A 14,995-nucleotide genomic window follows, 5' to 3' on the forward strand; every position below is an offset into this window, starting at 1 on the left:
GGTGGAAAGTTAAACATTTCTGAAGGCCAACAGCTCTGCTCTCAGTAGTTAGGAGTCAGTTTGCAGCCATCCAATTGAATGGTGTGTTATTAGCCACCGTGAACACCTCTCCTATATGTCTCAGTAATTCTGCGATGGACTCTGGCCTCTCATGCAGCCAAATGCTATCCAGTCATGTTTCCTCAGGACTCAAGTGTGGTGGTATTGTGTTCGCCAAAATATTGTGTACTCTAATAAATTTATCTGGGGTCAGAGAACAGACAGCCACTAGATACAAAGGCTAGAAAATGGTGGCACTCACACCTTTAATCCTAGAATTCCAGAGATAGATATCCCTCTGGATCTCTGTGAGTTCAAGGCCACATTGGAAACAGCCAAGCATGGTGACACGCCTTTAATCCCAGAAAGCCAACCTTTAATCCCAGGGAGTGGTGGTAGAAAGCAAAAAGATATATAAGGCATGAGGACCAAAAACTAGAAGCATTTGGCTGGTTAAGCATTTTGGCTGGTTAAGCATTCAGGCTTTTGAGCAGTAATTCAGCTGAGACCCATTCCGGATGAGGACTCAGAGGCCTTCAGTCTGAGGAGATAAGACCAACTGAGGATCCGGTGAGGTGAGATAGCTGTGGCTTGTTCTGTCTCTCTGATCTACCAGCATCGACCCCAATAACTCGCCTCGGGTTTGATTTTATTAATAAGAACTTTTAAGATTCCTGTGACACTCAAGGCTTTGCCAGGCAATCTGTCAACAGCTATCTGCTCCCACTAATTACTTTTCATACAATTTCCTGAGGTCCAATGTGGGGACAGTTGTCAAAAAAAGGAAGAAAACTCACCAAAGACACATGCCATTGGGTTAACCAATCACTGATACCAAGGGCAACCATGACTTGATTTCTAATCCTTCCTTCCTTCCCAAGAAATCACACAGTCATTTAAGGAAAAAACTTTCTGAGATTATTCCACACACCCTAATGCCTTCTCCTTGTCCCTTTGGATGGTTAACTAGGATATTATTAGTTTGCATGATGCCAAAGTCTCTCTGAGCCATGTCTGATCCTGCAGGAGGCGTATATCACACCTGTCCCCTCTCATCCACCACAGACACAGACACTCCCATGTTTTGATTCACGGAACTAGGAACTGTACCAGTTACCTCCCATTCCTATTTGATCAGATGAAACAATACATCCCTAAGCATGAATTTTTTTTTGTGTGTGTGTATTCATGTGTATATGTGCTGGTACCTACAGAGGCCAAAACAGGACATTGATCCCCTGGAGCTGAAGTTATGCACAGGCACTTGGGAGCTGCCCAGTGTGGGTGTTGGGAACCAAACTCAAGTCCTCTGGAAGAGTAGAAAGTACTCTTCACTTCTGAGCCATCTCTCTGGACCCACTAAACATATATTTTCTTCACTCTGACACAGTGGTTCTCAACCTGTGGGTCACAACCCTTTTGGGGGTTGAATGGCCCTTTCCCAGGGGTCACCTAAGACCATCAGAAAACATGGATACTTAAATTATAATTCACAGCAGTAGCGAAATTACAGTTCTGGAGTAGCAATGAAAATGACTTCATGGTTGGGGGTCACCACATGAGGAACTTAACACAGCCTTAGGAAGGTTGAGAACCACTGCTCTAACAACAGCTCTCCAGAAAGACAAGATCTTAATTCAACTTCATGCGTTTTCGGATCATTGGAGGTACTGGAAATGACCTGGAACAGTGAGGAGGGGGAGGGAGAGTGAAGGAGAGCAAACAGAAATTACAGAAGAAAAATACATATAAGGCATAAGAGATGCAGTACAATACCGCAGTCCTGTTACTACCAAACAATGGTAATATTTGGTGTGCTTCCTTTTCTGTCATTTCTTTATAGAGTTGTAATCATGGTAAAATATTCCAGCAGTTCTTTTAGTTAAAATATGTCATAATTTTGCTACTATCACAATATCCATAACTATTGTTTTTACTTGTTCTGTGAGTTTCTACTACTTACCATAATTTTCTTATTCATTCTTCTTTTGTTAGACATGTATGTACTTTCTACATTTGGGGGAATAAATAATATATTCCACAGTACACAGTACTCAATATTTTAACTAATTTAATTAGTGGAGAATTTAGAACTGGATTAGCTAGATCCCAAAATGTTCCCATAATCTTGTGTTTTCAAATTGAACTGTGACCATTACACATAGTTCTCTATTAAAAAAAATTCTCTGATCAAATTAACTTGGTGATCACTGTGTGTCATGCACCATCTTGGAGATTTGTTAGTATGATGGCTCATTAAAAATGAAGGAATTTCATGAAAAAAATTTGAAATTTATCTTGCACATATGTGTATACTGAATTTGTTGCATTCTTGCTCCCCCATTAGCTGTTCTCATCACTCCATTTGTCCTGCTGAATCTGTTTTCATGAGGATAACTGTGGGAGCCCGTTCTCGGGTTCCTCGAGGCTTTACCCAGCAGGTCCGAAATAGAGGATGATTAGGACCACGGGCCTGAGTGCAGGTGTCTGAAATGGTCTGCACTTGGCTGTGCTGGGGGAGGAGGTCTTTTGCTCCACCCCTTGGCGTCTCTATAAAAACCCTGGGCCAGAGACAGTCGGGGCCCATTGGAATAGGTTCCAGGCCCTCTCGAGGCTATCCTTTATTTTCTATCTGTTTATCTCTGCGATATTCTCTGCAATAAATCCTTCTATCTAATATTTCCTGCTGATTGCACTCAAGAAAACTCTGGGGAACTGTGGGGGTGGTGGGTAAACGCCCCACAGAAAACTATGATTAATATTGCCTTATCCCATATACAGTCTCTCTGCCTGTCTCTGAGGATCCCACCATCTCTGGCATCGGCCAACTGCTTACCAGGAATAGTGAGATGGTGGGAGAGTTCTAACCCAGCTCCTTATAAAACACATAGTGAACATTAGTTACATTAGTTACAACTTTCACACACATTTTTACAACACATTAGTTACAACTTTCACCAGCCTGCTTTTTCATCCCTTTCTTTTATCTTATTGTGAAAACCTTATGGGAGGCCACACATAAGTCAGTTAGTTACACATGATATGTGGATCATCAGCTATAAGATATATGATATATAGCTGCTCACCCTCATGTCCTTGGCTTTTACCACTGACCTCCCATTCCTAGTGAGAAAAGGAGAATGAATGCCAATTACGTTTGAATGTTAACATCAAGATGTCATTGAGAAATAAAATATTATCTAAAACATTTGAAGTATCGAATAACTAGGTTGCTTGGTTACAGAATAAGATTTCCTCTCATCTTTAAAAAAGATAATAATAATAATATAGCTGAAGATTCTAGGTAGAGTCACTTAACAGTCAACTGAGTATGTGGGATGCTGTGTCTCCAGTTATTGCTTTGTATGAGGCCTCCACATCTGCTAAGTAGCTTAAATGGTTAAGAAATCCTGTGCCTACCCAAAGCCCTCCCACAGTAGGAGGCATCCAGATGCCTTCTATTCATGCTGTGTTTTAAAGAGAATGCATTCCCAAATGAACTTGACCCTCCATTCATGTGCTAGGGAACATGTGTTCCCCAAACATGGTAGGGGAACAACTTTGGGGATACTCCTGCCTGCATTTTGTCTTGAATTGACAAGAGTCTTCCTCAAAACTTTTAAGCTATGAGCAGATGACGATGGGTAGGAATATGAAGCCATACTATCCCAAAGCAAGAAAGGCCAGAAAAAGAGTATGTGAGGGAAGTTAGTTTGTGATTTAGGGTTCATCTCTGCTGAGTGTTTATCCAGTCTGGCTTGCTCCTCTTTTACCTCCAAATCCTACGATATAAACCTGTAGGTTAGAGAGAAATACATAGAATGAGAGAAAAATAAAAGGAGGATAAGAGTTGAACTTCCTGTGCCTGGAGCTTAGTAGAAATGGAAGAATCAATTTCAAACCGAGGAACATCTTTGTATCCTAGCTGTCAGTCATTGTCCAGGATGAGAGGGCTGAGGATACTGCCTTGGTATGGGTGATGGGAGAAGTGAAGGACAGTCTAGACAGAGGAGAGGAGTGGGTAGACCAGCGCTGAGGTCGATATGAAAGGATAGAAGGGAGCAAGGGATCTGTTCAGAATCTACCAAGGAACACCTCTGCCAGACCTGGAGTCCATTAGGACTAGATGCTTGCATCTGCTCCTGTTCACTACCATAGTTTCTCTGCACTGGAGAAGCCTTTCTACACCCAGAGGTTCTTTCATAGCCATCTTTCTTGAAGTTCTACCAATTGAAGGTTCATTATTGTTACACAGAAAACGAAAGATGGTGAACTGTCTAGAGAGAAGACCAATGACAGCCATGTAAAAAATGATACAAAGATATGGAAACAATGAAGTAAATATTTTCACCCATCTTCCTAGGTAGTGAAATTATAGTAATTTGTGTAAATTCTTTGTTTTCCAATTTTTTAGTAATGATTATTATTTTTATAGTACGATGGTATTTAAGGAGGCTGACTAGGGTGAATCAAGACCTTTCAGAACACATTTGTGAAGGTGAAGGAGGCCAATAGTGATCATTCATTTATACTAAAAGAAATTAATCCAAGATTTTCCCCCCAGACTCCTAGTTTGGCTTCATTAATAGAAGGAAAAAAACAGTAGTGCGTGGAAAGAGCAGCTAGAAGACACAGAGAGCATCCATCAGCTACTACTGGGTCCCTGGGAGGACAGAGCAGAGGCAGGGCAGACAAAGACAAAGAGGACATGGGAGAGAAGTAGAGGAGCTTATGGTCTCACGTCATACCTGCATGGTCCCTGCCATAGCTCAGTGTCCTCAGACAAACTTTATGTCTTAATAGAAATTGTGCATCTTATTTTGGGAGATCAGATTAAAAGCATAATATCTGAATGCACCTTTCATACAGCATTTCTAGATACTGGTACCAGAATTTGTCACTTCTTTTGAACTTGGGTTTATGATCAATCCATTTCTCTCTAAGGACCCAAGAATACTCATAGTAAACAATGCTCAGGAGTTTATGAACTGATAAACTTTGGCAGGGGTAGATCATTGAAGAAGTTTCCACTGTGCTCTGCAAATACATGTAGAATGCTGAACTATTTGAATGAGTACATAATAAAATTTTATTCTTAGCTGGGTGATGATGGTGCACGCCTTTAATCCCAGCACTCGGGAGGCAGAGCCAGGTGGATCCCTGTGAGTTCCAGGCCAGCCTGGTCTACAGAGCGAGATCCAGGACAGGCACCAAAACTACATGGAGAAACCCTGTCTCAAAAAAAAAAAAAGTTTATTCTTTAAAGTAATTTAACCTAAAATCATTTCCTTATCTCATATCAAAGAATTACAGCTGTGACTTCCCTGTGGCAAAGCTAGATAACTACCGAAGACATTCACAGGCTTCTCACTTTGTTACATGTACCATCACCCAAAGCAGTGCTCTCGGAGGCCCCATGAGTCCTGCTAGTGCCTGCAGGCTAATTGTAATCAGGGCCATGGCTATGCTCCAAGGACCCACTGCAAAGAGAATGGGTTGTAGAGCCCTCTGCTCTGGCATTCCCGTTCAGTAACTTGAAAATTCAATTGCTGCTTGCCCCCACCAAGCTTTCTTCCTCCTTTGTAAAGTTGAAGCCAATGCTCCACCCATCGTATTGCACCTGTAAGGTCTTAACAAGACGCAATGTCTGCTGTAAAACATGAACTCAGTAAATAGAAATATCCTAATATTGATGATGACAGCTATGATTAAAATAGCCATTTGCTAATTTACTGCTGTAAATATTACTTTCGGTATTACAGGGCAGACTTATTGGCCTAAACTGCATTTTTTTCTCTGTGTAGAAAAACAGAAAGCTGTAGAGAACTGCAAATGTAAACTAGAGAGGTGTGTTTAATGGTTTGCAGCCCTGGCACCTGATGCAGCAGCCTGACCATAGGTATATGCCCAGTTTTCTATACCCTCCTATTGGTCTGTTGTTCATCACTGTCTTGGACACTTGAATTGGCACTAGCACCCTTGACCCCTCTAGGTCTCTTTTCCATTGTGATTTGTTTCCTTGCTGTTTTTCTTATGGTGAACAAGGCTCTTCATAATGGCTCCTTGATTATCTAATAGTTATTTCCTTCATCCCACATTAGCCATTTACTCCTGTGGTCCTACTATGACCCAGTGCCTTAAGATCTCACATTCTCTATATACTTTGGAGATCAGTCCTCTGTCAGATGTGGGGTTGGTGAAGATCTTTTCCCATTCTGTAGGCTGTCTTTTTGTCTTATTGACCGTGTCTTTTGCCCTACAAAAGCATCTCAGTTTCAAGAGGTCCATTTATTAATTGTTGTGCTCAGTGTCTGTGCTGCTGGTGTTATATTTAGGAAGTGATCTCCTGTGCTAATGCGTTCAAGAGTGGAAAGCAGTATAGTGGTTTCTCAGAAAATTGGGAATCGATCTACCTCAAGACCCAGCCATACCGCTCTTGGGCATATGCTCAATCATACCCTAAAGATACATGCTCAACTATGTTCATAGCAGCACTATTAGTTATAGCCAGAACATGGAAACAACCTAGATGTCCATCAACTAAAGAATGGACTAAAAAATGTGGTCAGCAGAGAAAAACAATGACAGCATGAAATTTGCAGGCAAATGGATGGACTAGAAAATATCATTCTGAGTGAGGTAACCCAAACCCAGAAGGACAAACATGGTATGTACTCACTCATAAGTGGATTCTAGATATAAAGCAAAGAACAATCAGACTGCAACCCACAGAACCAGGGAGGCTATATAACAGGGGGAACCCTAGGATGACTGTGGCTTATAATAAATTTTGGTTTTACTCAATTACTGGGCAAGTCTCAATGAAACATTTCACTATTAGAATTTGTACTGTATCAAGCTGACAACAGATAAATAAATAAATAAATAAAATAAAATAAATATAAAAATAAAATAAAATAAAAAGCTGGATACCTTATGCCAATCAAAAAAAAAAAAAAAAAGGATCTCACATTCTCTAACCTTGGATGTTCCTTATCCTTTCCTCTTAAAAATGACCTAATAACACACACACACACACACACACACACACACACACACACACAAAAGAAGAAAAAAAAAAAAAGAGAGAGAGAGGAGGGGGAGGGAGTTAATTCAACCCCATTGTAACTGCCGGTGCATGGGAGCCCCCATCTCCATCCATTGCCATTTCTGCTATTTTGCTCCATGGTCCAGATGACCATGCTTTACAAAGTCTCATTTCCACCATGATTATGAACTCAGTGACCTCTCCCACCCTTTCCCTGTCTGGATCTGAGCAGACAAAGAAGACAACATGAGACATTAAGAGGACCCAGCATGCTGGTTTTATTTTCATCCCGGCACTGGATTCTGAGTTCTGCTGCTTTTTCTAGTACACTTGCTCTCTGACTGTCTAAGGTGACTGGGACACGCTCTCACCTTATTGGAATGTCCCAAGTTTCTGCCTGCTCATCTCTGCTGCTGACTTTACCTCCCACTTCTGAAAAATGGAAACATTCTCTCACCACCACCCAGACCTCTTCCTTTCTTTCATCCACACCTAAACCACTGAGCCTCTCTCTGTGGCTCCTAAAGAACTAGAAATTTCTCTTCCTAGTGAATCTTGTCTTGAGATTTTCAGTTTTCCCCAAACCTTCGATGTCTCCCTCTGTACTGGATCATTCCATCAGCCTGCAAAGACAGCAGCTCCTGGCTTTATACACAAAGGTACATTCTTACCTCATCTTCCTACCCACTGTCCTCTGCTCACATGAGGGATGACTCAGAGCTCTAGTTCCCTTCACAAGTAAACTTCCCAAGGCAGTTGCTCATACAAATGCTCTCCTTGGTGTCCCTGTCTGCCTGTCTACCACCTCTACAGCCCACCCACAATTACCAATGCATCTTCCTGCCCCGTTTGGTCCACTTGCTCTCTCTTTTCACCATCTACATTTGTTTTTGACCTTTTATTAACTTCTCCTTCTTTTTGGCTGACTTCTTCTACTCTACCAAATGGGTCAGTGTTGGAGTTCCCATGATCCAAAGCCCAGTTTTCACATTTTTAAGAAACTCTTGAGCTGGGCGATGGTGGTGGTGCACGCCTTTAATCCCAGCACTCGGGAGGCAGAGGCAGGTGGATCTGTGTGAGTTCGAGGCCAGTCTGGGCTACAGAGTGAGTTCCAGTAAAGATGCAAAGCTACACAGAGAAACCCTGTCTCAAAAAGAAAGGAAGGAAGGAAGGAAGGGAGGAAGGAATGAAGGAAGGAAAGAAGGAAGGAAGGAAGGAAGAAAGAAAGAAAAAGAAACTCTTACCCAAGTCAATTCATCTCTTCCCATTAAATTAGCTGATCCAATGACGTGCTCCTGCATTTGTAACTGTAGTCATTATCTCCTCTGAATGGAGAATGTTGCTCCTAGTGTCACAGGGCACCTCAAATACAGCATGATCACTTCAAGTGTTCTTCACAACTTAACTGAAAACCATTTCTCACCCAATCTTCTCCACCTCAGTAAGGGCCACCACCAAACCACCCAGAGGCTCAGACTCAAGTCCAGGATGTTCTCTTTGATACGCCTCATGACTAATCATTTGACTCTCATAGTTTCAACATCCAAAATGGATCTCAAATCCATCTCCTTTTCTCCACTTTACCAAAACCTGGATGGGAGCCACTGTTAGGTCTTCTCTGAACTATGTCCAGCTTCCTTATTAGATTTTCTGTTTTCTGAAGACTCCCCCAACCTGCAAGCCCTCAAGTCTTCCTACTGAATTGTCAATGAAGTATGAATTCATTAGCCCTATCTCCAAGCCCTGGGTGAACTGCCCATGCCTGGTCTCCTACCCTTGTCTTTGGGCCACTCTGCCCCTTTTGCCCTGTGGATTGTGTTTTGGTTCTCTGAACACACAGTTCCTTCATGCCCAAATGCCTTCACACATCACCTTTTCCCTGCTTCTCATGTGCATTATGACTCATTTTTCAGGTTTTTATTCAAATGTCACCTCCTGAGAGAAGGCATTACATCTTCCAACTTATGAGCAAAGTCTCCTCTGTCACTGTCTCTAAATTCACTAAACTTTGTAGTTCTATTTTTACCTGTTTGTTTACATAGCTTTCTTCTCCCTTCGACTGAACTCGAAGGGGTAGTGCCTAGCCCTGCTGTAGGCACCAATTCTATAGAGAGCAGAGGGAAATGCTGGACCCTCTCATATCCTAGTACCTCATCTGTATCATACCCGTGGAGTTCATGACCTTCCAGCCTCTGCTGCTGTTTCCCTCAGCTCAAGAAAATGTCCACTGAATGAGCAAGTGAGTACATGATGCTGGTATCTCACAGGTTTTCACAACTTCTGTTTCTGCTGATATTTTCTCAATAGGCTTAGTTCATCTTCATTACTGGGAATAGAATGAGAGAGACAGAAGTCTGGTAGACTTGACTTTGACAATGTGCTCTTTCTCTTTTAGCAGCCCTTGTCTGTCTGGCATGGGGCTGGTTTCTGGAACTTTCTCTTCCATCCCAAGGTTTATGCTACTGCTGTTGTTGCTGCTGCTGCTTTTGTTTTTGTTGCTGCTGCTGCTGCTGCTGCTATAGTTGTTGCCTCCATCTCTTCTACTATTTTTTTTTTTACCACTTGCATATGCTTCAGCCACATTCAATTTCTCTTCATTCTCCAGAAGCAGTGGTGTACTTTCACAGTCTTTACCCAGTGCTATAAGCAGCAGCAGTAGCCTTCACAGAGATTTGTTTCTCAAGGTTGCTGAGGAACCAGTGCTGGAGGGGCAGAGTGCTGCCCACACCGGAGCCCCCACTCTAGACAGGGAATCCTTTGACACCAATGATACCAGTCATGAAAGCCAAAACTGGCCTGAGTTCTTCAGAGCCTTTGGCCACCAAAACGCTTGTGGAGTAGAGGACAAACCTCCCTCCCCCCATGATGCTGCTTATTAGCTGAGTAGCAAAGTTTCCTATCTTTGACTTACCCTACTTATGATATCTGAGATGGTTTCAAATTAGTTTTCATGACATTAAAAAGTTGATATCAAAGTACCAAAGTAGTGGTACAATATTTTAATTACTTTTTGTTTTCAGTGTTGTTGTGTATGGGAAAACGTAGTAAGTTCCACAAATTGTAAATATCCTGTAGAGTCATCCTCTTGGGACGAGTACTCCAGTGTCATTTTAGTGTGAATAAATGCTTCCAGTTTATAAACACAGGTACAATTACACTATGAAATAGTATGCAAAATTGGGAGGGATTTTTGAAGGGAGGGGCGGTAAATATTAGATCTTCCTGTGAACTAAGCATGGCCCAAAGCTATCTATGAAGAACTCATCTGACTAGTGGCCTCTGCCGATCCCCTTTCTGTATTTTAGATAGCAGCCAATGGTCAGGGCTGCATGCTTTTAGGTGGAATTGTAATAAAGAGAATTTCTCGGTGCTAAGATCTCCAAAGACATTTTAACCTTTAAAAAATAGCCAGCATGAAAATCATCTGCAAGGAGGTTTTCGGAAGCCTATTCTTTGTTTCCCCAGTTTCTTTGTTTTGTTTTGTTTTGTTTGTTTGTTTTGTTTTGTTTGTTTTCACACAATGACAGGTGCTCTCCAGAGTTGGCCTAAGAGACAAACCCAAGCTCCTGACACAAGAATATTCAGCTTCCTTGCACCCCCTGCAACCCCACCACTCTGCCCTACCCAACTCCAGCACACACACACACACACACACACACACACACACACACACGCACACACACACACACAGCTGAAGTGTTTGAGAGGCTCCTTCAGATAAATCTCTCCCACAAGGCTAGTCTTTTAAAAAAAAACCTCCTGGTACCTTCCCACCCACCTCCATGCCTGCCCCTCACTGCCCTCCACTGATTTGGCCGTCACAACTTCAATTCAAGCTGAAGTCTCCATTGTCCTGACTTCGACGATGTATAAATGACAAATAATAGTGAGTATACAGTGAAATAGAGGATTGCTTTGATGAAGTGAATTAGAGGATTCCTTTGGCTGACTTTGGGGAAGCCTTTGCTTGTTCACAAGATGACTTGGAGGGTAAGAATGTGATCTCTCATTCCAGATGATAGAAGAAAGGGCAAAGTCGGAAAAGGACAAAGGAAAAGCAAAGTCTCCCAAAGAGAAGAAGGCCCCCAGTGCCAAGGCTGGAAAAGGAAAGGGGAAGGACCAGCCCGAGGCCGCTGCAGCAGTGAAGAAGACCACCCAGTTAAAACGGAGGGGGGAGAAGACGATACCAAAACCTACATTGGTCAGTGGGTCATGTCTTTTACCTCTTGCTTTTTGGATCAGGATATAGCTTCAGCAGTCACCCCAATAATTTATACTCCATCATCCCTAGCCTTTTGTTTATCATGAAGCCACAAATAGCTTACATTCTGTGACACTCCAACTGAAAAATATTTCTATTTGCAATCCATGTATGGATTTAGAAAATGTTTACTTAGCATGTATCTCCCTGGGCACATTTATATTATGAGAGCAGAGAATGAAATGGCAAGTTATTGGACCATCAGGAAGCTTACTGTCTTGTTGAGAATATAATGGAAAGTCAAGTGTAATTATAGGGAACGTGAAAATGATCCAGCAAGATGGACACATGGGTAAAGCTACACACCTCTCAGGCCTGACCATTTGAGCACCATCCCCAGGCTTCCCATGGTGAGAGGAGAGAACCAACTTCCACAAGTTGTCCCCTGGCCTCCTCAGACATATTATGGCACACACATGCATCACTTCGACACACACAGAGATAAGTAAGTGGCCTAGAAATTGATTCATGTGAGGAGGAGCAGTAATCAAATCTAATAAGCTGAGGTGCATGCAGAGCACAACTTCTTAACTCAGACTTTCCCACCACCATTCTGTCTCCAGCAAACCAAAAGGAACTTCCTTCCCTCTGAAATGACTGATGCAAAACTGAATCATCCTTAGGAGTTACTAGTGACCCATTGCTGGTTCTCTTTGAGCCCAGACAGAACTACCTGTTCCTCTCTTTGTTTTATTTGTTTGTTATTTGTAATCAATAGACTTGATTTTTTTAAGCAGTTTTGATCTTTACTACATTTTAATGAAGAGAAATGGGCTTGTTTTTGCATCCTTTATCAGTTGGTTCCTTCCATGTAGCTTTGCTATAAAGATAATACTCCCAGAAGCAAAGATGCTATGCACCCACAGGCAATACCAATGTTGATCATTTTAGTGATTGGGAGAAATAATTACTTAAAAATGAAAACTTGAACATCTGTTATATGGCATGTACTGTGCCACACTGTACAGTGTAAGGTTTTTATGTATCATGCACAGTCTGCACAGGAGCAGAGCAATGATTCTCACCCGCAGAATATCATGTTTTAATATCCATAAGGAGCATCACCAGGAAAAAAAAGAAGAGAACCATTAAAAAATGTGCCCTATGCATTTTTTTCAAATGTAATGCAATAAATAGCTGCCCCACAATAGATGCATAGGGTTCTCGCCACCACTGACATGAGTTCATTCAGTGCTGTGCTACAGAGTACCTCCACAGTATTTCCTTAGCCTGTAAATACCTCTGCTTATAAAGTACCAGAAAGCTGCAGCTACTTGTAAGTCAGGAGTCAAGCCAGGTACTACTCAAAAGAGATTAGAACCAAAAGGAACTAGTTACAGGCTAAACTCTGACAAAACCCGAAGCACCATTTTCCATGGCCACAGGCCCCATGTATGTTGGCCTTCCTAGTATGCCTATGTCTCATTTGCAAACATGATTTAATATATTGTAAAATGGCCACAGCCTCTTTACTGGAAGGGCAATAATGAAAAGCAGTCAACAGGCCTGCATTCCAGCCAACTGGCTGGGTCTTGGCAAGCCAGAGGGATTACAAATGCATGCATAATGCGTATCACCATTGATTTGTCTGGGGACAACCTGTTCTATCTAACAAGGATAGCTGACCTTCTCTGTGGTATTTCCAACAGATGATGAGCCAGATGATGGTGCCCAGTATTACATTATTGTTGTGGGCTTCTACAATCCTCAGCTATTAGCCATTATGACTGAGCTTGGCATTCCTATAACCAGTGTGATTAAAATATCTTCAGAGAATTATGAACCTCTGCAGACCCACCTGGCAGCAGTCAGCCAGCAGCAGGAAGCTGTCCTTCAGCCCGAAGGTATGCAGTTGGCTATACAACTCACGAGTCCATCATTATTACCCCCCCGTCCTTCAAGCATAAATGCAATCTGCTAGCCGAAACATGGTCATAAAATACGCACATTATTAAATCCTTTCAGGACTGATTTGCTATTTATTCTGCTTGTATTAGCCAAGAGTCATAAATTTGGCAAATTAGATTCATACTCTGTGCTTGTATCCCTGTGTAGTGGCAGAAAACATGGATTGCAGGTCAGAAGACTTGGTTACACAATTATGACTTCTCAGCCTTTTAGCTGAAAGCAAGTGTGGTTACAAAACTGTGTTTCTCAGGAACTTTTGACCTGTAATGTTTGGCCAAAGCCTGGGCTGGATGAATCTCTGTTGAGACTCTTTTCTTCCAAATGACATGGTCACCAAACAGCCCAGGGAAGATCACACAGTTGGATTTGTGCATGCGCATATGTGTGTGTTCATGGGAGACAGAAGAGGGTATTGGATCTTTTGGAGCTGGGGTTATAAGTGGCTATAAACCACCTGACATGATTGCTGGGAACTGAACTCAGGTCCTCTAGAAGAACAGCAAGTGCTCTTAACTGCTGAGGCATCTCTCTAGTTGGATCCTACATGTTATTAATTCTACATGTATTACTAACTCTTTGTGATAAAAGTCAAAGGAGTCCTTCTTTCTTCCAGACTTAAACTGGGAAATTAATGGGACCAAGCTCCAGACACACTACTGTTCAGTCATTTTGAGCCTTGGAGTTTTTGTGTTAGGGAATTGTGCTAGATTCTCTATGTAGGAAAGAAGCAGGAAGCTGCTGTGCCCTTGAGGTAATAGCACTGAGAATCAATATAAATCTGTGATTCAAGGAGCCAAGTTATTCCCATAGCATGTATTGGTTTTAATGTTATTATCAGTATTTTTGTTATGCTTTTTAACTCACACAGCCGCATGGTGATTTCTTTCCATTTTTTTCTCAAAGTTAGAAATCACTACCTTTGATAATAATAATAATTACTATTTATTGGGTGCATAACTTGGGGACTAAGCTCAATATTAAGAGCTCTAAGTATATTGATTTGTGTAGTTTTCACAATACTCTTAAGGAAGTATGTCTTTTTTAATTGAAAAAATACTTTCACCAGACAGTGGTGGTGCACACCTTTAATCCCAGCACTCGGGAGGCAGAGCCAGGCAGATCTCAGTGAGTTCGAGGCCAGCCTGGTCTACAGAGCGAGATCCAGAACAGGCACCAAAACTACACAGAGAAACCCTGTCTCGAAAAACCAAAAAGAAAAAAGGAAAAAATATGTTCATACACTATATCATGAGGTTTTCCCTCCCCTGATTCCTCAAAGACCCTCCAGCCTGCCCACTCACCAAACTTGTTCTTTCACTCTCTCTCTTTTCAAAAATGCAAACAAAAAACAAAAAAATTCACAAAAAACTCCACAAAAACAAAAATGAAAATATAAAAGCAAGAGACTGATAAGAAAAAGTGCCCTCCAAAAAGTGTAGACAAAAAAAATTTACAGAAAGTCTATTGAGTTAGTTTTGTGTTGGCCAACTACTCCCGAGAATGGGGCCAGCTGTGAAGTGTGGTTAATATACCCAATAAGATGCAACTGGAGAAAACTGATTTTTCTCTTACCAGTTAGTATCAATTACAGATAACTTCTTGGTTTGGGGTAGGACCCTGTGTCCACTTCCCCATCTCAGTGCTGGGACCCTGCCTATCTTAAAACTTTTCAAGCCTTGTACATGCTACCACAGTCTCTGTGAATTCAAAAGTACATCAGTCTTGTGTCTGGAAGACTC

The 14,995-nt window shown here is 41.8% G+C and overlaps 1 protein-coding gene across 1 annotated transcript in view; it reads left to right on the top strand.

Annotated features, from left to right (window-relative positions):
* The window catches only part of Spag17 (sperm associated antigen 17), a 244,861-nt gene that overhangs the window by 74,823 nt on the left and 155,043 nt on the right, over positions 1-14,995 (top strand). Inside the window, 3 exon segments of the mRNA XM_037206932.1 lie at positions 11,103-11,262; positions 11,265-11,288; positions 12,998-13,192. Coding sequence (XP_037062827.1) covers positions 11,103-11,262; positions 11,265-11,288; positions 12,998-13,192 — 379 coding nt within the window.

The sequence above is a fragment of the Peromyscus leucopus genome, chromosome 6 (assembly GCF_004664715.2).
Source record: "Peromyscus leucopus breed LL Stock chromosome 6, UCI_PerLeu_2.1, whole genome shotgun sequence".
In the NCBI taxonomy this organism is placed as follows: domain Eukaryota; kingdom Metazoa; phylum Chordata; class Mammalia; order Rodentia; family Cricetidae; genus Peromyscus; species Peromyscus leucopus.